Here is a 24,291-nt window from a genome sequence, read left to right as displayed (position 1 = left end):
AGGCCATGCCAGCAAAATGCCCCCACAACATCTTTACACTGATAGTGCTTACTATTTTAACCCTTTTAAATATGAAGCATGAGGTCCAGCTCTGTATTATTTAAAAAAGTTTACATTTGGGCAGTGGTAGCTTAGTGGTTGAGGTAATAGACTTATTATCAAAAGGTCGCTTCTTAAAGCCCCACCAACGCCAAGTTGCCACTATTGGGTCTACGAATAAAGCTTTTCTTAACCCTTTGTGTTTACTCACAACTTTAAGTCTCATTGGATAAATTCTGTAAACGTATTAAGTAAGGCAGTCGTCTACTGCTGCTACACTGCTGCCATCTAGTGAAGACTGTGTGTTGTTGTATTCTTGCAAACTACAGTATTTTGCCACAATTGGAAATGCTTTCCCAGTACAGCTATTCATTTGCAGCAATTACAGTAAATAGTAATAATCTTGCTTAAGCCAATATTACCAGTAACTAGAAATATTGAGTAAAAACGTTAATGTAATGCTTAAAAGTTTGGGTGCTCAGATGATGTTAGGGTGACCATATTTTGAAAGAGGACACTTGGCAGGATGGCAACATGGGCCAGACGAACACCTTCACTGGGTTTAAAGGTTGGGGGGTTTAAAGGTTACATTTTATGTAATTGGTGGCACCATGTGTATAAAGTAGGGTTTTAAATATTTGACAAATGCATCAATAACCATGCATGTATGTTATTAAACTTAAATAAACAATTCTTTAATTTCCTTTGGGATCAATAAAGTCAATATCTATCTATCTATCTATCTATCTATCTATCTATCTATCTATCTATCTATCTATCTATCTATCTATCTATCTATCTAATCTAATCTAATCTAATCTAAGACAACTGACAAATGCATGTATGGTCAGATAATCTTATTACTTTCAATTCAGCGGTTAGCCCTGAACAGTAATAACAACAAATAAAAAGGTCATCAGTGGAGCTGTTTCAACAGAATATGTGGCACTATCACAGCATTGACAATAACCTATATCTTAGTACGTGCATTTGATTTGGAAACGTTTACACTGTTTAAGAATCAGGGTAAGACTTTTTAACAAGGCAGGTGAGCAGTCCATTGATCTGTAGCTGTTGTGATGCAAATGCAAAAACTCCCTCTGCAGCAGTTACAACACCTTCTGTTTTACCAAGCCTTACCTGACGAACTCTTTCCTGTAGTTGCAGTTTTGTGTTTTGCTGAACTGGCACCTTTATTTGGTACTGACAAGCTTTGCTGGTCCTGCATTCTGCTTTCTAAGGATCCTGACGAGACAAAATTGAGAATTTTTTCTGTAATTCGTCTGTAAATTTTCATTTGCGCTTGGGCACTTTGAAGCGAAACGTGAGACCTATAAGAGAGAGGTAAAATCAGTGCAAAAACTAAAGCCGAATCCCGGACATTTTTGGTGATTTAGAAATAAAGATTAAGGACACATTTTAGGACATTTTTGTGCGGGGGAATAAGAGGACGTGTGGACACCCTATGTAAATAAACATAACCTAAACTAAACAGAAGACTTTGTCATATGTTTAGGAAAACCCACAATATACGTATGACAGATTTCAAATGCAAAAAAGTGTTTAAGATTAAATTCGCGTGTCGCAGAGGTGTATATAAACTTTAATTTGAACTGTAGCTCTGGTAACGGCAGTGTTAAATGATGTTTGGGACTTTAGTTTTGAAGTTTATTGGGAAACACTGCTGAGGCAGCTGCACGGTTCTATTCGAGTTTCAGGAGGAAGACATTGCAGCTATGCTATGGAGCGAGTCTGTGTGCAGCTGTAGTGCCTTTAAACGGTTAAAAGAGGCAGCGGATTAAAAATTAGAAGTATTCATTATAACACAGTTGACATTTTATTCGCATGGGTGTCAGAGGTTCAGTGGTCAGTCTTGTTTTATTTAGTGTTCTATGTTGTTACTGTTACTGTCAGTCAGCAGTAGACTCGGGAGCTAGCAGTTAGCAGGAGCTGGCGTCACCGTTTCTGCTACAGGAAGGAAAGGAAGGAAAAGGAGTTACAGGGCCAGAAAGTGGAACACTTCTCGAAAGATTCTTGCAAACTTTTCGTGTTATTTGATAGATAAAGTGTTTATCTTTAATAAATGGTATTTCACTTTACATTCTAATTGTGTAAACCGTCTTATACACATTATAACAGTAAGTCAGGTTGAGGAATTTTTGGGTAGCTAAGCTAGCTGGTCACACTGGATTGTTTTGGTGGTGGAATTGTTCAGCACTTTTGTTTTCGCCTGCGTCATTATCGCCAGCTCCGTCTTTTTTAAATCGTTTATTCAACTGTCATGGCTACAGATTCGATTGAGAGTGAAGGAGATATGAAAGAAACTGGTAGAGTCGATAGGCTTCTGAATAAGATCAGTAATGACTCAGACACACCCAGCAGCAACAGTTCTTTAACCCTGCAAAACAATCAGACAGGTCGCTTCTCGCCCTCGGCTGAACCGGTAAGAAGCGATGATAGCTTTGTGGCACAGGACTGCACCCTCACAGAGCAAAAGGGGGATCAGTCATCCCCATCCAGCCCGGTGAAAACTAAAGATCCAGAACAAAACACTTCAACTCCACACAATGAGCAAAATCAAAAAGCGACGCGGAGCTCTGATCCAGTGAATGTGCTGCAGGCGCAGTCTTCACCTGAACATTACAGGTAGGACAGTCTGATATGACATGCATGCTGCATTTTACCATATGTGTATTTGATGTACTACTGAAACAATGTAAGGCCGTTGTGAAGTCTTTAAAATTATAGTTTATCAACTAAATTTAGCTTGTAGAAATATTTATTCATGAAATCAGCAATAGCAATATTTATGTTGCCTTGTTTCCAGTACCAAATGCAGTGGTTCCTTGAAACTCGACGCCAATTGGTTCTGGGACAGGCGTTGAGTTTCGAAGTATTTTTTCCCATAAGGATGTATGGGAAACCTGTTAATGCGTTCCATGGTCCTGTGGACTTATATATATTTTAGGCTTATGTAAAATAATGGGGTTGTTTTTGACACTTATACACTGAAAATATCAAAAATCTAATATAAAAACACTAAAATATAAAGCTGATTCTTACAATTTCTCAGAACCCCAAGCTGTAACACAAGTTTAAAAGTGAAACAGTGAGGAAAATCCAAACACAGATACACGTGGATGCTTTCATAGTGAATCTGACGGTTATTTCACACAAATGCAGATTCATCTCATATGTGCACTTTAATGACGTTTTACCCCACCACTCAAGCCGAGCGCTGAACAAAGCAACTGTTCGTTGTTAATTTAAATTAAATAAATAAAGTTTTAAAAAACAAGGGAAATGTTGAGTTGAAGTACAAATTTGTCAACGAAGGGTGTTAAGTTTCAAAGATTTTGAGTTTAGGGGACGTTGAGTTACATGGTACCACTGTACACAAAATTTTGAGAAAATAATTAAATCCCGATAATATTTTCTGAATTAAGCACCAAGTAAAGACACTGCTGTTGTTATTTTATTTTAATAATATAGAGGTATTTTAAGTATAAAGTCGTAATATTTACAAAAGTTAGAATCATTTTGTAGAACAAACCCTGATATTTCAAGAATAAAGAAATCATTATTGAACACTCTTTAAAATGATTGCCTTCCTCTAATCATTAATTTCCCATTATAGACCCTTACTGCACTTAACAGTTTGTAGTTGACATAGTAGATTAAAGAAATCCTCAGTTTTTTTCTGTAACACCTTTTATAATGGTCTAAAAGCAACTTTATTGATTCCAGGACCAAAAGAACCTAATAAGCAAGCCAAGGGCAATGGTGGCAAGGCAAAACTTACTAAACATTACAAGCAAGGATTAGATTAAAAAAATAAAGAGATACTAGATATGTGAAAGGAAATTTTTTTAACAAATAAAATAATAAAGAAAGTTTTAGATTTAGTCTGTGGTAGAATAAAGCTTAATAATAACTTTGTAGACATTGTAAGTGCAGTGATGTCAGATTCCATGTCCAGCAGGAACAGCATTGTTGGCATGACAGCCTCAAACCTACAGGATTCAGCCTCAGGTGGTTAAAAACATCAAAACCACTTCAGGGTTAAAAAAAAAAAAGGATATAAAACAGGGTCAAAACAGGATATGAACAAAATCAGTAATCGTAAGACATTGTGCAGAATATAGCTGACATCCCTAATTATTACAACATAACCAGAAGATACCACACCCTAAGCTATTTAATTCTTTATTTTCTGCTATGAATTCCAGACTAAGGCAACCAATACAAATAGACATTAAAAAAACATACTTTTAAAAGTTACTACAACAAAGAAAATTTACATTATATAACTACCTATATCCATCATTAGGTGAACTTAATGAGACATACAGAGAGAGAAATCTGAGATATAATAGTTGTAACAATACTACTGCTAATAATAATAATAATAATACTTCTTGCAGCACCATAGGTTCTCTCTACTATTTTCTGCAAATTTTCTTAAATGTAGGAGATACTATGAGCCATTGTGTTGTGACACATGGCTTTTTTTTTGCTATTACAAGTATCTTATATCAACTAGTATTCATTTGTTATTGAATGCAACATAAAGTAGTGAACATGGTAGTGATTAGCAATAACACACAAGCAGAGCTAGTTCATCATTTAGATCACTGAGCTTGTATACTCACTGAGCACTTGATTATGTACCTATCTGGCACATACATTTAGTCATTATTTAAAAAGCTATGCCAACCAACAGATAAACATTTGGGTATACATTTACTGACTGTAGTTCATTGGTTGCTTTGTTACCCCATTTCCCAATCAAAATAGAAGACCAGATCTTTGGGTGGTGGACAGTTCTCAGCACTGCAGTGACACTGACGTGGTAGTGGGTGGTGTTTTGGTATGAGTGTAGCAGGGGCAGAAGTGTTGCTTACTGGTGTCTTTATCAGGATCACATATCCTTATAGCACTCATTGTAGGTGCCCAGTCAAAGACACAAGCATTTTTTTCTTTTCTTTTTTTTAAAGGCATTATGTACAGCAATTTTCCTCTAGTTTTTCATCAGTGGTCACTTTATAATCACAAGACACTGTTAGCTTTATATCTTTGATTGGTTCACTATTCTCCTCCCAGCACTGTTTACATATAGCTGTACAACACACACCATCATGTCATTCCGATTAAAGTATCATTACAATAGTGAAGATGGTCCAATACCCAAGTAACATCATGTCAGTGGGGGGTCTACTGGCGTCCCTTTAGTTGATAAATGGGGTGCAGGGGTTGACCAGGTGCACAAAGCAAAAGACGGGCTACAGTTAGTACATGTATGCACACGAAGTTCATCTGTATGAAAGATGTAGCTTCTAAAATATGTATACCAGATAAAGTACTAGGTGAAGGAATATTGTCGTATTACAAAGCCTTGCATGTATGCTGCATTAAAACACACTTACCTACCCTCAGTACACAAGTATCAGCTCTATTTACAGGCGTGTTTGGAGAGCCTAATCCAAATAATGCATATACATTATTGAAATGGAACTATTATACTATTTCAATCACATATGGTAAAGCCAGTTTGTTTCAGTATGTTGTTTGACTACATGTTAAACACAAGCGGATCAGTGTGTAATTATACAGTGTATCACAAAAGTGAGTACACCCCTCACATTTCTGCAGATATTTAAGTATATCTTTTCATGGGACAACACTGACAAAATGACACTTTGACACAATGAAAAGTAGTCTGTGTGCAGCTTATATAACAGTGTAAATTTATTCTTCCCTCAAAATAACTCAATATACAGCCATTAATGTCTAAACCACCGGCAACAAAAGTGAGTACACCCCTAAGAGACTACACCCCTAAATGTCCAAATTGAGCACTGCTTGTCATTTTCCCTTCAAAATGTCATGTGATTTGTTAGTGTTACTAGGTCTCAGGTGTGCATAGGGAGCAGGTGTGTTCAATTTAGTAGTACAGCTCTCACACTCTCTCATACTGGTCACTGAAAGTTCCAACATGGCACCTCATGGCAAAGAACTCTCTGAGGATCTTAAAAGACGAATTGTTGCGCTACATGAAGATGGCCAAGGCTACAAGAAGATTGCCAACACCCTGAAACTGAGCTGCAGCACAGTGGCCAAGATCATCCAGCGTTTTAAAAGAGCAGGGTCCACTCAGAACAGACCTCGCGTTGGTCGTCCAAAGAAGCTGAGTGCACGTGCTCAGCGTCACATCCAACTGCTGTCTTTGAAAGATAGGCGCAGGAGTGCTGTCAGCATTGCTGCAGAGATTGAAAAGGTGGGGGGTCAGCCTGTCAGTGCTCAGACCATACGCCGCACACTACATCAAATTGGTCTGCATGGCTGTCACCCCAGAAGGAAGCCTCTTCTGAAGTCTCTACACAAGAAAGCCCGCAAACAGTTTGCTGAAGACATGTCAACAAAGGACATGGATTACTGGAACCATGTCCTATGGTCTGATGAGACCAAGATTAATTTGTTTGCTTCAGATGGTCTCAAGCATGTGTGGCGGCAATCAGGTGAGGAGTACAAAGATAAGTGTGTCATGCCTACAGTCAAGCATGGTGGTGGGAATGCCATGGTCTGGGGCTGCATGAGTGCAGCAGGTGTTGGGGAGTTACATTTCATTGAGGGACACATTAACTCCAATATGTACTGTGAAATACTGAAGCAGAGCATAATCCCCTCCCTCCGGAAACTGGGTCGCAGGTCAGTGTTCCAGCATGATAATGACCCCAAACACACCTCTAAGACGACCACTGCTTTATTAAAGAGGCTGAGGGTAAAGGTGATGGACTGGCCAAGCATGTCTCCAGACCTAAACCCAATACAACATCTTTGGGGCATCCTGAAGCGGAAGGTGGAGGAGCGCAAAGTCTCGAATATCCGCCAGCTCCGTGATGTCGTCATGGAGGAGTGGAAAAGCATTCCAGTGGCAACCTGTGAAGCTCTGGTAAACTCCATGCCCAGGAGAGTTAAGGCAGTTCTGGGAAATAATGGTGGCCACACAAAATATTGACACTTTAGGAACTTTCACTAAGGGGTGTACTCACTTTTGTTGCCGGTGGTTTAGACATTAATGGCTGTATATTGAGTTATTTTGAGGGAAGAATAAATTTACACTGTTATATAAGCTGCACACAGACTACTTTTCATTGTGTCAAAGTGTCATTTTGTCAGTGTTGTCCCATGAAAAGATATACTTAAATATCTGCAGAAATGTGAGGGGTGTACTCACTTTTGTGATACACTGTATGTTTGTTTTACAAAAATGATGTTTGGCTTTATTCTTTAGTATTAAGTTAGAACTCAGCACATTATCTTATAGTAACCACACTTTAATTATCAGGAAGAGCTTTTATATACATAATGTCTCCTCATTCTTTGATTAACATGTTTAGCTACCATGTAAAAGTAGATAAACACTGAGAGTTTCAACAAGCAAACAGTAACAGTAAACATTTGTCTCTTGTGTACTTGTGTTTCTCGGTATCAATATAAGAAATAATAGAATTTATTTGGCTGAATCACTGTTTGGGAGTGTAGTGTCAATGCAAATAAAATGTACTGTATCTAGGACTGTCCTTATAAAGCAATCTGTTGATTAGCTTCTGACTTAATGTAGTTCTTAAGAGTAGGGTCAAAGTCACAGTGTGCTTGATAAACATGGATAGCATGGTAATTAGCTGAGTGAGACAATAAGCCAGTGTTTGTGTTTCCTTATCCTCACATCTCAAGGCCTCTCATTAATGTGAATAAGCAGCTGTTACATTAATACTGTGTTGCTTTACCAAATAATATCATATAGCAATTTAATGACGGTCATGGGGAAAAAAATCATGTGTTATATGACGTGTTTAGTCAAAATCCAAAGATTGGAAAGTACAGAGCAAAACTTAAGAGCACTATTTAATACACAAATCCAATTCCAAATAAGTTGGGACAGTATGTAAAATGCAAATGAATACAGAAAGCAGTGATTTGTAAACTGTTTTAAGGTATTTAATAGAAAATATTTAATTAAACATGAATACAGTTTTCTAGAGTTGTATATTTTTGCATCCAAAAGACACCTTAGACAAAACCAAACCACCCTGACTTCAGAGACAGGTTATAAAGATTCAGTTAGAGGAGCAGCACTGAGTCACTTTAAGGCATGGATTTATGGCTTTATTCTTAACAAGTCTGACTGTTTTTGTTGGAAGTAAATCACCAGCTAAACCACAGAGACTGCAGACAATAAATGCACTGGTTTAATGTTAGCGAGCTGTCTGTTAAAGGCAAAACTGCTGACTAAAGCAATGGGTTTTATTGTTTAGTTATGAGCAACAGGAATCAGTCACCACTACAGAGGCTCGGTTGCGAATGGAAGGAGTGGAGTTTAAAGAAGAATGGCAAGACGAGGACTTCCCAAGGTAATTAAATATAATTTGAATTTAAGGTTCATTTAAGAAAACATTAGAACTGCTTTATAGTGATGACTCAACACTGGGGAATGTGGTTCTGTAAAGGAATAGTCCAACCTATTTAAACAAACATCATTTTTTTTGCTTGATTTCTAAAGTTAAATATATTTAACTTTTTTCCTTTTCATTTTAAGACCACTACCTGAAGAAGGAGATGTGCATCTTGATGAGCATCTGTTCGACCAGGAAGATTCTGGTAAAATAAATAGAAACTGCCAAGATCTCTGAATGACACAAACATTGTTTTCAGCATTCAGCGTTGTGCAAAAACAACACCAGCAATTACTATGTTGTGACTTGTCTAGTGTTTCTGCATACGGTTTGATGCATCTAAAATGCTGCCAATATTTCAGCTACAACCAAGTTATGTTTTAAACTAGCTTAAGTTATAGTTAGGGCCCTACTAAATCCACGGGAAATTTTGCTTAATTTTACGAACCTCGTTTTTCAAAAATCACAGATTTCCCAGATTTTTTAAGAAAAGTGCCATATTCATTTGTACATATCTCATTTGTTCATAATTTCCACCTATACCGTATACATCTGTCTATTTTATTCATATCCTATACCGTACACATTCAACTATTATGTTTATAGCACCTTAATCTGTATCACCTTAATTTGCATAGCACCTTAATCTTAATCTGCACCTTAATCTGTAGGTTCATAGCACCTTAATCTGTGTATTATGTCTATAGCACTCCCATCTATATTTCATGTTTATAGTACATTCAATAATATATTCACCTATATATCTTGTTCATACCACTGGCTGTATCCTGTAAATAATGTATATCGTAGATACTGTACATCCTGCACTTTCTGCTTATTGCACTTCTGGTTAGATGCTAAACTGCATGTGTAATGACAATAAAGTTGAATCTAATCTAATATTTCACAGCAGTCATTAAATTACACTTATAAATTGAACGATAGAATAAATGGAAGCTACAGTACACTGCACAGCCAGTTGAAACCTCCAGCGACAGTCTCAAAGATGACAATTCTCGTCTGTGTTTTAATGTACGTAGAATGCATGCAGAATTGGTTGGGAGTTTTCCATACTAAAAAAAAAAAGTTAAATTGCTAAACACAAACCTTAAATTTTGAATTTAACAGCAAATTGCATATTACACTGAAAACGGCTCATTTCCGTTGCACGATTTTCACAGCCGTGAATTTGGTAGAGCCTTAGTTATAGTGTACGCCTGGCCTAATAAAGGTATGTCTTCTCTCTAAAGCTAAGCATTGGACCAAATCTCAATGGATTTTAAACACCACTGGATGCTGAATTAAGTGTTATTTTTAAAGTATTTCTTTTAAGTCCTATTACTGGTTGAATGTGTTGTCTGGTTTCATACCCAGTTTGTGCTTGTGGGCATTGTGTAAAGCCATGGTTTGTTTGTGTATTCTGTAGCTCATGGTGGCAGAAACACCAAGAAGAGGCTCTTAGCCCCAGAAATCAGTCTCAACCTGGATCGCAGTGAGGGCTCAGTGCTTTCTGATGAGCTGGATGAAAGCACAGAGTTTGACTTGGATGGCATGGACACCCCCTCAGACAACAGCAATGAATTTGAGTGGGAAGGTGAGATTAAATAGTAAACATAAATGGATTAGGGTTTGTCCTTTAATGGTCCGAACTAAAATAGGACAATGGGGAAATGGTCTTTGCATTTCTTAGTTTATTTTGATCTGTCATGTAATTTATAGAAATGGCATAAACCCTCAGAATGGTAGATAGGTTCTTAATTTTAAACATTTTTAGCCATATTGTAAATCTTTTAAAATCAGATCATTTACAGCCAAATGCTTGGATAGGACGTAATATTAGGTTTCCTTGTGGCACAATATGTTTTTGAAATCCATCATAAATCATTCTGGTTTATATAACTGGCATATATAAAGGTGCAGTGGTACCTCTAGATACGAGCTGCTCCACATACGAGCTTTTCGAGATCCGAGCCGAGGCTCGGACAAAATTTCTGCTCTAGATACGAGCCCAGATCCAAGATCCAAGGCGGGTAGCCAGAAATGTCGCCCCAAACCTGCAGGAATTGAAAATGAACCCAATATGCAGGATGCATAACCAAGGTAGAACAGTTCTGTGGCTCAGGTTGTCAACGTTTTTGTATGACATGTTGATTTACAAAAGAAAAAAGCAAGGCATTTACTGCGCCATCCAGTACATCAAAGTAATTTAACACACACTGTTAGCATGTACACTATATAGAAAAATATATTGGGACACCGCTACTTATTAAATGTATGTGTTTTAGACACATCAATGGCTAACATTTGTAATAAATCAATTATATCAAGGAATTTATATGCTTCAAACTTCTAAATAGTTTAGGGAAAGGTCTTTCCAGCATTACTGTCCCCTGGTGCAAGGCCTGTAAAGACATGAGGAACAGCTTGATTAAAAAAAATACTCCATATTCATTAGTAGGTCTGTCTCTGATGCCTACATCATAATAGAAGACAGGATAACACAACTAACTAGTAAATGTCTTTGTGAAAATATGGCCCAGTCAGTGTTAGGTGTAGGATTGATATTTGTTTTCCTTACCCAGTCTCAATCTTTAGGCTTTTAGTCTGCTGATTCAGGAAGTATGTTAAATATAAAGCTATAGGTGTCTTTTAACCTAAAGGTTAACCAAAATGACCCTTTTAGGACAGGTGGTGAATTGTACCACATGTTTAAACACTGTTCTCGTTCTGTGTTTCTATTCTGCTGCCTTCTCTTTGTGCTGGACAGATTGTTTCCTCTCAGTGGTTGGGAGTAGGCCACTGGCCTGCACTGTGTGGTAAGGTTACCCAGGTGAAATTCATACCAAGTTGATGTTGTACACCTCCCCCTTTTTTATTTTTTTGTTTTATAATCATGTCTGTCGAATGATTCGGTAATTTTGCAACTCTCCGAGTGGTCCATTGTTCTGTTTTTATGTTATTTTTTCATGGTTGGAAATTCTCATTACTGCATGATACCAAATCAGCACCTGTGGATGAACCTGTACATATCTGTAAAAATTAAGCAAATGTCATACTGTAAGTGTGTTAATAATTAGTCTGATAGCTCAATCAACGTAACACATGATGCTTAATAATTCTTTCATTTGATTTATATAGTGTGTTAAACACATTGACACATTACTGACACATTAATATATTGTGAGTCGAAAAGGGACCTCTGTACCTTTGCCCATAACTTTGGCAAACGTTGATAAATTTTTGAAATTCTTTCACTGTTGCAGAGAGTGATCATTATATCATCCACCACACCTTTAGCCTGTAGCTACAATACCTAGTGATATAATAATTAATTTTCACAATTACATTTTCATATATACAGTACATGAGTTGTACATCTGTGAACAATAATGTGCGTGTACACAGTATACATTAGGATCACTCCCGAAAATTGTATGAGTGTCATATCATGATAACAATAGTGCATGTCACTGTCAGAGTGGGTTGTATAGCGCAAGACAGGCAATGACCAGAAGAACACTATCCCCACGGTCAAGTATGGAGGTGGGGATGTTTTTTTTGCCGCAGGATATGGCAATCTTGACAGTGTGACTGGCATCATCGATTTATTTAAGGAATCTTATGCCTTCTGAGGTGAAATTGAACCTAGGTGATAATCTGCCCAGCAAGACATTGATCCCAAGGACACTTCCAAGTGAACCACAGCTTGGTTAAGGAATCAGTCCTGGAATACCCTCGAGTGGCCTTCAAAATTGAACCCTACTGAAAATCTCTGACGGGATTGAACCTCAGATGGTTAATGTAACCATTAAACCTCAGTAAGCTGGAAGCTTTTGTGGGAGAATAACAGGCGAAGATCCGACAAGGTGTCAGAAGCTTGTTGGCTCTTACTTTAATAGCTTATTAGATGTTATCAAATCAAAAGGATGTTCTACCAAATACTGAGGCTGGGGATTCAATAATATTGCACATGGACATTTGACGTAAGAACTAGAACATTTTTTTTTTTTTATTTCAACTCAAAATGATGTGAGCTTATTTCAAAATTTCTCAAATGTATCAATAAATATCATTTTTGTGTTTGCTGAGAATAAACATTTACCAGATCAGGGTGTATTAAAAATAAAAGTCAGAATCTGAGGTTACAGTAAGAAAACCTTGAATTCACAAATATCTTTACATTTAAATACTTATTTGAGCAGAAATAGTTTGATTATATTACATTGTATTATTAAATATTGTGCAGTTTATTTTAAAAGATCATCATCTAACCCATAACTGGTAAAAAAAAATGGTGGTAACTGGTCACAAATGATTATGTTTATTTAGTCATTTGTTGGAATGTTGATCATATTGATCAATATGAAAAGTAACTGATATTTAAGCAATATCTTCTCAATTAGGCTTAAACCAGGTAATTAATGAGAAAATAAAACTGATTGTTAAACAGGTCATTCAATAATGTAGGGATGTGTGTGTGTGTGTGTGTGTGTGTGTGTGTGTGTGTGTGTGTGTGTGTGTGTGTGTGTGTTTTTATTATTTATTTTAGCTGCACATTTGCACCTGTGGGTTATGAAAATAAATCAATAAATCAAAATAAATTATTTGCTGATAAAAATAAACCACACTGCCAGAAACAACACTCACACTGCAGTCCTTGACCCCCTTGTTCTTGTCTTCCAGATGATCTGCCAAAGCCGAAGAGTACAGACGTCCTGCAGAAGGGTATGGAGTCCGTGAGGGAATACACAGCCTCAGAAGAGCGAGAAGATGACAGACGCTGGAGGGTCTTTCGCATCGGCGAGCAAGAGCACCGCGTAGACATGAGGGCTATCGAGCCTTACAAAAAGGTTATCGGCCATGGAGGTCAGTAATGTCCTGCTACAGGAAACACTGTTCATACCCAGCTCTTTCTCACTTTAATGAGGCTGTATATTCATGAAGTAATTAACTGACTAGTGTATATTTTAATATTGGGACTTCATACTTAGGAAAGGTAAGATTTACCTCCAGCCACTTGTTGCGTTGCATGCGTATTTTTTGCAACAGCTTCATCTAGTGGGCAAAAGGAGATACTGCAGTAGAATGTGTCCTTTGTTAAATATTTGACCCTGCTAGAGTGCTAGACCAGTAAAGAATTAATCTGTTTAGCTAATTGCAAGACCTTTTTTTTTTTTTTTTAAATAAAAACAAGGTTCCCTTTGCACAATTATTTATTTGAAACAGTTTTATTGAATTATTTAATTTTTTAGAACCTTATTTTATTGTAATATTTTTCTTTTTAAATGTGGGTATTGTAAAAACATTTTTGCAGGCGCTCAGTTGGCACAGCAGTAAATTACTTTAGCCCACTACCATTGGGATCCATGGTTCGAATCCACAGCGGTGCTATTGGCTTGTTGAGTGTCTCCATACAAGTAGGATTGGCTATGTCTGAAAAGGGTGTTTTCACTTGGTCAAAGCCAAACCCACAGCCACCTTGACCAGGAAAAGCAGTGTTAACATTTTGATGTATGCCTAAACATTTTGATGCATGCCTATACACGATGAGATGAAAGATGTACTGTAGGATGATCCACCCTACAAAGTACAGAAATTGAAGGACCTGCTAGTACCACAGGAGGTCCTCTACATGTTTTGTGGAGTCCATGTCTCAACAAGTCAAAGTTGTTTTGACAGCATGTTAGGTGGCTGTTCCTGATGTTTTAGCTCATCAGCATTTATTTATTTATAAACTTTAGTGTTACAGGAAGACATTTTTCATATTTTAGGTGATGTTATTGAATTATGCCTTTAAGCGTGCTCACACAATTGCAATTAACACCCAAGTTTTGATTGTGCCATTTTATTTCACAACATAATGCCAAGCTATTTAATGTTTAAGTTACTTTATCAGCTCATGATGTGTCTTTAATGTGATCATTTCAATTTAACCTGATATTATTTAAATTCTTCTTTTTCTTTTGTTCTTATTTTCACAGGCTATTATGGTGATGGGCTGAACGCCATTATCGTCTTTGCTGTTTGCTTTATGCCAGAGAGCAATCAACCAAACTATAGATACATCATGGACAATCTGTTTAAGTGAGTTTTTTTTATTATACATCCAAATATGAATGCATGCTAACAAACACCAAGTATTTAATACACTGTTGTAGTAGTTTGCCTGAGATTCTTTCTTGATTTTATGATTTTTCAAAATCTAAAGCAAATTACCCTGCTAGCATTCATACATTGGCAGCACTGGCAGCTGACTTGCTTGTTGCTTTTCAGTCAGACATGTAAAATGGGATGTACTTCAGGAAATTCATAATTCATTAATCTTTTTTAAACAAATGCACCTCTCTTTATCAGATATGTAATTGGGACTCTGGAGCTGCTGGTGGCTGAAAACTACATGATTGTCTACCTGAATGGAGCCACTTCACGCCGTAAGATGCCCAGTGTGGGCTGGCTCAGAAAGTGCTATCAGCAGATCGACCGACGGTGAGTTCTCCAGACTAATTCCATCACCTTCAGACTGATTCTGGACTCAAGGCAGCCTTTATTGCAGGGTAGTTTTCACAATGTTATAGTTCTAGACTTGATTGTGCAATTTTTAAACCACAGCTTTCTTTTGTGTCTGTCTGAGCTGTGTTTGAGTTACATTTTCTCCTAGCTTTGCATGTGTTATGTCCAAACTGTGCAAGAATAAACTGAACATAAAGTGTCTGTGGGTGCTCAGTCGGCTCAGCAGTAAATTACTCTAGCCTATTACCATGGTGATCTAGGGTTCGAATTCTCATACAGAGTAGCTACAGTGGGGCCAAAAAGTATTTAGTCAGCCACTGATTGTGCAGGTTCTCCTACTTAGAAAGATGAGAGAGGTCTGTAATTTTCATCATAGGTACACTTCAACTATGAGAGACAAAATGAGAAAAAAAATCCAGGAAATCACATTGTAGGATTTTTAAAGAATTTATTTATTTGTAAATTATGGTGGAAAATAAGTATTTGGTCACCCACAAACAAGCAAGATTTCTGGCTCTCACAGACCTGTAACTTATTCTTTAAGAAGCTCTTCTGTCCTCCACTCGTTACCTGTATTAATGGCACCTATTTGACCTCGTTATCTGTATAAAAGACACCTGTCCACAGCCTCAAACAGTCAGACTCCAAACTCAACCATGGCCAAGACCAAAGAACTGTCGAAGGACACCAGGAAGAAAATTGTAGACCTGCACCAGGCTGGGAAGAGTGAATCTACAATAGGCAAGCAGGTTGGTGTGAATAAATCAACTGTGGGAGCAATTGTAAGAAAATGGAAGACATACAAGACCATTGATAATCTCCCTCGATCTGGAGCCCCACGCAAGATCTCATCCCGTGGGGTCAAAATGATCATGAGAACGGTGAGCAAAAATCCCAGAGCTACACGGAGGGACCTGATGAATGACCTGCAGAGAGCTGGGACCAAAGTAACAAAGGCTACCATCAGTAACACACTACGCCGAGAGGGACTCAAATCCTGCAGTGCCAGTCGTGTCCCCCTGCTAAAGCCAGTACATGTCCAGGCCCGTCTGAAGTTTGCCAGAGAGCATATGGATGATCCAGAAGAGGATTGGGAGAATATCATGTGGTCAGATGAAACCAAAATGGAACTTTTTGGTAAAAACTCAACTCGTCGTGTTTGGAGGAAGAAGAATGCTGAGTTGCATCCCAAGAACACCATACCTACTGTGAAGCATGGGGGTGGAAACATCATGCTTTGGGGCTGTTTTTCTGCAAAGGGGACAGGACGACTGATCCGTGTTAAGGGAAGAATGAACGGGGCCATGTATCGTGAGATTTTAAGCCAAAACCTCCTTCCATCAGTGAGAGCATTGAAGATGGAACGTGGCTGGGTCTTCCAGCATGACAATGATCCCAAACACACCGCTCGGGCAACGAAGGAGTGGCTCCGTAAAAAGCATTTCAAGGTCCTGGAGTGGCCTAGCCAGTCTCCAGACCTCAACCCCATAGAAAATTTGTGGAGAGAGTTGAAAGTCCGTGTTGCCCAGCGACAGCCCCAAACCATCACTGCTCTAGAGGAGATCTGCATGGAGGAATGGGCCAAAATACCAGCTACAGTGTGTGCAAACCTGGTGAAGACTTACAGGAAACGTTTGACCTCTGTCATTGCCAACAAAGGTTATGTTACAAAGTATTGAGTTGAACTTTTGTTATTGATCAAATACTTATTTTCCACCATAATTTACAAATAAATTCTTTAAAAATCCTACAATGTGATTTCCTGGATTTTTTTTTCTCATTTTGTCTCTCATAGTTGAAGTGTAGCTATGATGAAAATTACAGACCTCTCTCATCTTTCTAAGTAGGAGAACTTGCACAATCAGTGGCTGACTAAATAATTTTTGGCCCCACTGTATGTCTGAGGGGTTAGGGCCATATGATGGATAGGTGTCCTATCCAGGAACAAACCTGAGTCTGGAACAAAAAGTGCAGTTGTAAAAGTGCCTCAAGTCTCAGAATGTTCACCTTGTAACCTGTTTGCCTGGTCTGTTTAACAGTTAACCTAGTGAATAAACAGAAGTGTTCTTTAAAAGACAAATAAGTGTATTCATCATTACTTAAGGTTTGCTAGATTCAGAGCTAATTCAGGCTCTTGCTGCAGGTTGCTTGGCCAGATACACCTCTTTCAGAGCTAAATATTTGAGTAATATATCAGCAACATGATTTAAGTCTTGAAGTTGTAGCCTAGCGGTTAAGGCACTGATCTAGTAATCGTAGGGTCGCTGCTTCAAGCCCAGCCTCTGCCAGGTTGCCAATGTTGGGCCCTTGAGCAAGGCCCTTAACCCTCAATTGCTTAGACATTGTAAGTCGCTTTGGATAAAAGTGTCTGCTAAATGCCGAAAACGTAAATGTTAAACAACATTGTTAAGTCCAAACAAATGTTAAGTCCAAACAACAGTGTTTTCCATAAAAAAATTAAGAGGAAAAAGTTAAGCAGGTAGAGCCCCTTTCTTCTCAGCAAACACACACTCACCCAATAGTATACATACACAAACACCCGCAATGCTGTTTCCATTGTGTAAAAAACACAAAAAGTGCAGGTGTAGTTTAGGTGTATTCTTTATCCTTTTTTAAATCCAGCAGCCATAACATGACCCCCAATTTTTCTCCTGATGTAGTTGTGTCCAATTACCTGATAGTAATTCACCTCTACTGCTGCAGACCTCCACTCCTGACTCAGGAGGGCAAAAACTAACACACGCCCTTTTGACATATGGGCAATAGCCAAACACTTATTTTTACCTGCACCAGGCTGGTTCATATGAAGATCTGTATTGCGCTCAGTAAATCATGCACCAATCTGTGTGCAGGTTCCATAAACCAGCCAGCAGAGGTCATAATTGTGCCAGTTATGAGGAATATCTCTGGTCTTCTTTCCACCAGACAAGCCAATCGTTGTTTGTATAGATACCCAGCCGGCTGTAAGCCTAGTTGAGATTTAATCTCAAACTTAGAATGTCAGCACTGGTGGGCTAGCGTTTTTTTATGACCTGTGGATGTAGCCATTGATTTACAAATGTCTGTATCCCATCCTTACCATTTTAACTGAATTCTACATTTGTAGCATTTGAATGATTTGTCATGCTTTTACTTTTAGGTTAAGGAAGAACCTGAAATCATTAATAATTGTTCATCCCTCCTTGTTCATTCGTACACTGCTGACCCTCACAAAACCTTTTATAAGGTAAATTCCTATTCACTACGTATCTTAAGATACCAGTTAATAGAAACTAATGATTTTATTTTATGCAATATTTTATCTAATTTCTTTTGCAGTGCAAAATTTAGCCAAAAAATTAAGTATGTCTACAGCCTGACAGAACTAGCTGAGCTTGTGCCAATGGAGTATGTGTCAATACCGGAATGCATCAAGCAGTAAGTAATCTTTTAAAACAGCTTTTCATTTGCAGTATTATTAGTAGTAGTAGTATTAGTATTATTAATAATTTGTTATTATTTTGAAGTAAAGTAATAAATGATTAAATAGGAAATATTGAAAGGGTTTTGATTCTTTCTATGATTATAGACTACTGTGTCTATAGTTATTAATCCTCTTTACCAGTGTTTTGGGCCGAGGTGTTGAATCTAATCACAATGGATTGTTTGTTTAACATCTGTTTGCAGAAGAATAAAGTTGGCATAAATCCTGTCTGTCTATAAATATGTGTGTAAATCTGTGACATGCAAATGACTCGAAAATTGCATGTTAATCATGCAAAGAGATACATTTTCAGTATCATAATACAAGTTCATTTTTCTCTGTACTGTAAAAGCGTGATGAGTACATGCCATGTTTTAGTTTCATGTTTTACATTTCTATGTTTCCAATTTTTTAAATTTTATTTTTGTGTTCTTAGATATAGTCATTTAAATGTAAGCATTATAGCTTAATGGTTTCATGACTTCTAATGTGAAAATCAGCATGAGTACAATTAGATGCGCATTATTCTTAAGCTTACTGATTGGTGTGTGAGATTACTGGAATATCAATATGTACAGTGTAGGTACTGCTGGAGCCGCTGGTCTGACCTACAACCGATTGTTGACCTCTTTGCTAGGCCTTTCAAAAGTACTGGCATTTTAGTTATTAATCTTGATAAACAATTTAATTGTCTACTGTTGACATTTTGCAATTAATATGTTATTATTATTATTATTATTATTATGACGTTCACTTATTCTTTTAGAACAAATCAGCCATAATACAAAAATATTTAAAAGTATCATTAAAATGCAAGTACACAATGGTAAACTGTTTTATATGAACTCCATAAATTAGTAGTGTCAAACAATTGTATTAAGAAGGTATTGATTTGAGGGTGCTATATTTGACAAAGTAAGCGTGATCTTAAGCATTGTGATCTCATATAATCGTAATTGGTTGTATAATGATCATGACAGGACTATTCTGTGCATGTGGATGCAAATTTCTCAACAAAAAAAAGATATTTAGCCACAAAAATAGCATCTCTTATATCTATTATTGCTGTAAAATTCCTTTTCCCTTTGCATTTTATGGGTTATGGTTTTTACCAGTCTGGTATCATATTGACATGAATTCTCTTTGCATTCAAGAGCTTAATGCCAAGTTTACACTACACGACTTTCCAAGTCATCAGGTCGCTGTACAGTTCACACTACACAACTGGATCTCTTGTAATCGGGAGTCTTTCAAGTCAGTGTGGTTTTCACACTACACAACTGATTGGCGATAGAGGGGTTCACACTACATGATCTATCACCAACTGGAATCGCAGGCGAGTCTGTCCGGTCTTCCAAACTGACGTGACAGGAGTTTATTGACACCACGTCCAAAAATGCACGTCAACAAGCAGCGAGCGATCAAAGTTTGTGCGCTGATGTGCAGCGTAAAGTCAAGGAGAGAAAATAAATGAATCTGAGTGGATTTGGCTTCGATTGTTCTATAGTGAGTTGGAGGTTAATAAATATTTTTGCAATGCAACGTTGGTAATTATGAAATAATGTAAAACTTGTGTGTGTGCCGATGTATTCTGATATAAACTATATTATCCCCCTGTCCCACCTGTTTACACTCCTCTCCTGCGTTTCCCCTCACACCGTATCCTGCGTTCTCATTGGCTGTTCGACATAGCACTCATTCCCAGTCTGGCAACTCAGATCCAGATATTTGACAAGCTAGAAATCTCCCTCCTCAAGCCGCTCGGATCGAGTTGTTGGGTAGTTCACACATAGTGATTGAGAGCCGAGTTTCAAACGGCGAGTTGCTCCCGAGCCGGCAAATCTAGCGCCGACCAGTCGTCGAGCGAAAATCAGGGCAAAAATCGTGTAGTGTGAACTAGGCATAAGGTGACTTCTTTTTTTCACTGAGTGTATGATTGTCGGCTGTTGAACCTTCAGAAGCCTTAGTGTACCTTACCACTTCTTCCTGCCCTTTTCCTAAGGTTTGATGAAGAAAAAAATAGGAAAAGACATAAAAGGTACCTGAATATTCACCCTAACAACCTGGCTTTCACCAGTCCCTCACAGCCATTTGCACTGCACAAAACTAATCTTGTGTTTTTATTTTGTGGATGTACAGTCATGCATGTGTTAGTTGTGGTTGGAAACAAATGCTCACTGCTGTGTTCAGTTTACTCACTGCATGCTCTGTTCTATTTTAACATTCTTTCCAAGGCCAGGACTTTTTTTTATCACTTATGAGTTGATAGATTATCGTAATAAATACTAAATAAAACCAAGTGTTACAGAAGTTCTTGGAGGCGTGTACAATGAGCAATAATGGCCAAACACAACCATTTTTTTTTGTTTTTTTTGTCATATTTCCATCAAAATGAGGAACTAATGAACTAATTTAACACCTTATTATTCTCGTCCTCCAAAAAAGATATGGATTTGAATGCTGATATTTTTCCACTGAGATGTTGATTAAATGGTATGTATAGCTAAACTTCAAAGGGGGAAAGATGGAGGGTCACAAAGTAGTTCTTTTCCACATCTTGTTTTCATGTCAGATAAGGGACATGGCTGATTTTAATGCTTCACTGTCAGTTTGCATGGCTCACCACATCAGCCATAACATTTCTCACCTTTGGGAATTAGGTTTGGTTAACCAACACCAGTGGGGTTAAATTATTTGAATGTCTTTACAATAATGTCTTATTGGTGTGATGATTTTTTTTCTTCAATATGTCTTAAATCTGTCCAACTAAAAACATCTTCTAGGGGCCAACTTGTCTCTTATTCTATCTAGTTGTTTACTTTGAAAGATCTAGTAAGCTTATTTAAGGTTCAGTCACAGATAAAATCATGACTCCTATCTTTTAATCAAGGACACATCAAGGACACAACTTCCTTTTTTGGTCTTTAATTGAGCGCTGGTACATGACTAAAATAAAAATAGTGTTAAAAAAAAAAACAAGTGCATAAGTTCTGGGGTTTCACATCCTTTGCTGCGCTCAAAAATACGGAAGGTGCATAGCATTACATGAGCCAAGTCATGGGGGAGGTTGTATCAGAAGGGTTGTATCAGAAAGGGCACCCAGTGTAAAAACTGCCAAATCAAATGTGCGGACAGATGATCCACTGTGATGACCCCTTATAGGAGCAGCTGATGTGAATCAATCACATGATAAAAAATAAATAAGCAAGTAATATGTGGATGCCTTAAGTATGCATTAAATAACATTCTAGACTTACAATGGGCACAGGTGGGGAATATATAATAATATAATTTTGATGTTTATGTGAATGTTTTCCACTTGAGCTCTTATGCTGTATCAGTGACTGAATTATTGTAAATGATGGTGCTGTACTTGTTTTATGCTACTGGGAAACTGACAGTGGGTTTAACTAGTGCTGATAAATGTTTTGTGTTTGTCAGTTGATTTTGTTCAGTTTGGCACACCTGCCTAGGTAGAGGGTGTGTTGTTCATTATTGTTTATATTGATACTTCAAAGATAGATTGATGCGTCAAAGATAGAAAGACTATAGTAAAGAATTGTAGAGTGGTGAAGAGAGCATACAGAAGAAGAAGATGTGATGCCAGAAGAATAGACACAATCAGTCTTTATTCCACTGCCTAAGAAAGGTGACTTGCTCCAATGCATCAACTACATGACAGTTGCACTAGTATCACATGCTAGCAAAATTCTGTTACAACTAATTCTGAAACTAATTCAAACAAAGCTTAAAGATGGGACTGCTCAATAAGAGGCATGTGGGATCAGATCACAAACCCCCGAATCATCATAGAGAAAGCTGACCAACTAGGAATAATCATGCTTCGGAAGGATTTCCCCTTGCACCTGGTCCAATATCTGAGGAATCTGACTATCGACATGGTTTAGGGTAAGAAAGAAAGGCCAACAAGGATGCAGCATCTCACCATGTCTTGTTTAACATCTTTAAAGAACAAGTTATGAGAAAGGTGCTATAAGGTTTTGCAGGAGGATTCAGGATTGGTGGAAAGATCAATAGCAACCTCAGGTATGCTAATGGCATTGTATTATTGGTCACTTCATCAGAGGAACTAACAGAATGTGCTGAGGAAGTGACGGTGACGCTATAGTTGGTTTAACAAAATGTTAGAAATGTACAATGTTAAAAATATCTTTTAAAAAAAGTACTTCTTGTTCTTGATGTTAACAGGAATAACTTACATATTCGGTTGAGAGCTTGGCTGGTAGTTGTTAATGTTCCATGCTTGCGTTATAATGTATTTTTTAGGGCGGCACAGTGGCTCAGTGGGTAGCACTGTCGCCTCACAGCAAGAAGGTCCTGGGTCCGGTCTGTGTGGAGTTTGCATGTTCTCCCCGTGTCTGTGTGGGTTTCCTCCGGGTGCTCCGGTTTCCTCCCACAGTCCAAAGACATGCAAGTGAGGGGAATTGGAGATACTAAATTGTCCATGACTGTGTTCGATGTAACCTTGTGATCTGATGAACCTTGTGTAATGAGTAACTACTGTTCCTGTCATGAATATGACGTTAAAATCCTAACAAACAAACAAACAATGTATTTTTTTTTCCTTCTAGGATTGACCAAGAAATGCATGGCAAAGTGGAGATTGGAAGTGCAGTGTGAACCTGAAGAAGGGGAGAAAATTAAAGAAGGTTTTTGTGTCTCATAAAATGCTAGTGCCTTTCAAAACCTATTGCCTGTTACATGGTGGGACTTTTATTTTTTTTATTGTCTTAGTGTTGCCAAACATTGGTTAAATCCCTGTGCTGTGGTTTAAGTATTTTTATTTTTTTCATGTATGAAATTAGAGCGAGTTCTCACTTTTGTCAACTATATGTTAAGGCACTTTGTTTGGAAGACAGAAGATGCATGTTGTACTACATTACATTCAAAATGTATTTATACTCAAATGGTGATAAAGGAGAAAGATTAATATATATTTTTGTTTTGGACAGGTTTTTTTGGTGTTAAATTACACAACATTGGTAGTCATGTTTACTGGTAGATAACGTGTATAGATATTGTTTGGAGAAAGTGTTGTTCTCTCTTCTTTCTGATGGGAAGTTTACTATTGTAATCACAGTTTGTACTAAATCACACCAGAGGGTCTCATTTATGCAAGGAAGCTTCCACACTAAAAGTCATTTTCCCCTTAAATGTAACAAGCTGCATTAGAACTCGGATTCCTGTCTAACATATTGTTTTTAAAGCTCTTTGACTGTTCTTCACCAAGCTGAAAAAAACTTTATTTATTCAAAAAAACACATTTTATGGTTGTTGTCACAAGAGGATTAATTTTCTCCCAAAATATTGGTGTGTTCATTACCTTGGGTGGAAGGAATGTCCACATGGAGTCACTGTCCCTGCAGTTTTCTCTGTGTTAGACTTATTAAAGGGTGTCTGTGCTTTTCTTTCTGACACTGTCTTGTTTATTAAGTTTTTTAATTATTTTAAACTTGCAGTAAAACCAGTGGTGTGAGGTAAGGTCTTGAGTGTTTTCTTTAATAGTAGATCAGTGGTAGTAGTATGTACCTCCAGTGTTTATCTGTAAAAGCAATAATGAAATTAAATGTTTGGTACATCTTGGTGATAAAGACATGAGGTTAACAATTGATTTTTACACACACACACTAAAACGTTCTGATTAATTATTAGTACACCTGACAATCAAATAATTTAACGTAGAGTATAATGGTTAATATATTAGAAAATTACATTTTTAATAACACAAGTACATATTTCGATAGCGTATAGACAAATTTAAAAGAGAAAAATTATAAAATATACATCAACCTAGAAAGGGTA

General features: G+C 37.5%; 1 protein-coding gene across 2 annotated transcripts; it reads left to right on the top strand.

The window, feature by feature from the left end:
- The first annotated feature begins 1,763 nt into the window (after positions 1–1,763).
- bnip2 (BCL2 interacting protein 2) lies at positions 1,764–23,965 on the top strand. Of its 2 annotated transcripts, XM_062991844.1 has the most exons (11): positions 1,764–2,685; positions 8,358–8,453; positions 8,639–8,700; positions 9,922–10,089; positions 13,179–13,361; positions 14,477–14,579; positions 14,850–14,981; positions 18,145–18,231; positions 18,324–18,422; positions 20,471–20,506; positions 23,061–23,965. In XM_062991844.1, exons 1-11 carry the CDS (start codon positions 2,321–2,323, stop codon positions 23,107–23,109), a joined length of 1,380 nt encoding a protein of 459 aa, XP_062847914.1. In that variant the 5' UTR covers positions 1,764–2,320; the 3' UTR covers positions 23,110–23,965. The 2 variants fall into 2 exon arrangements, with proteins under 2 accessions (XP_062847914.1, XP_062847922.1); XM_062991852.1 differs by lacking the exon at positions 20,471–20,506.
- The last annotated feature ends 326 nt before the right edge of the window (positions 23,966–24,291 follow it).

The sequence above is a fragment of the Trichomycterus rosablanca genome, chromosome 1, assembly GCF_030014385.1.
Source record: "Trichomycterus rosablanca isolate fTriRos1 chromosome 1, fTriRos1.hap1, whole genome shotgun sequence".
Classification (NCBI taxonomy): Eukaryota; Metazoa; Chordata; class Actinopteri; order Siluriformes; family Trichomycteridae; genus Trichomycterus; species Trichomycterus rosablanca.
Note: the sequence above shows the minus strand (reverse complement) of the source record. Positions and strands in the feature narration are given on the sequence as shown.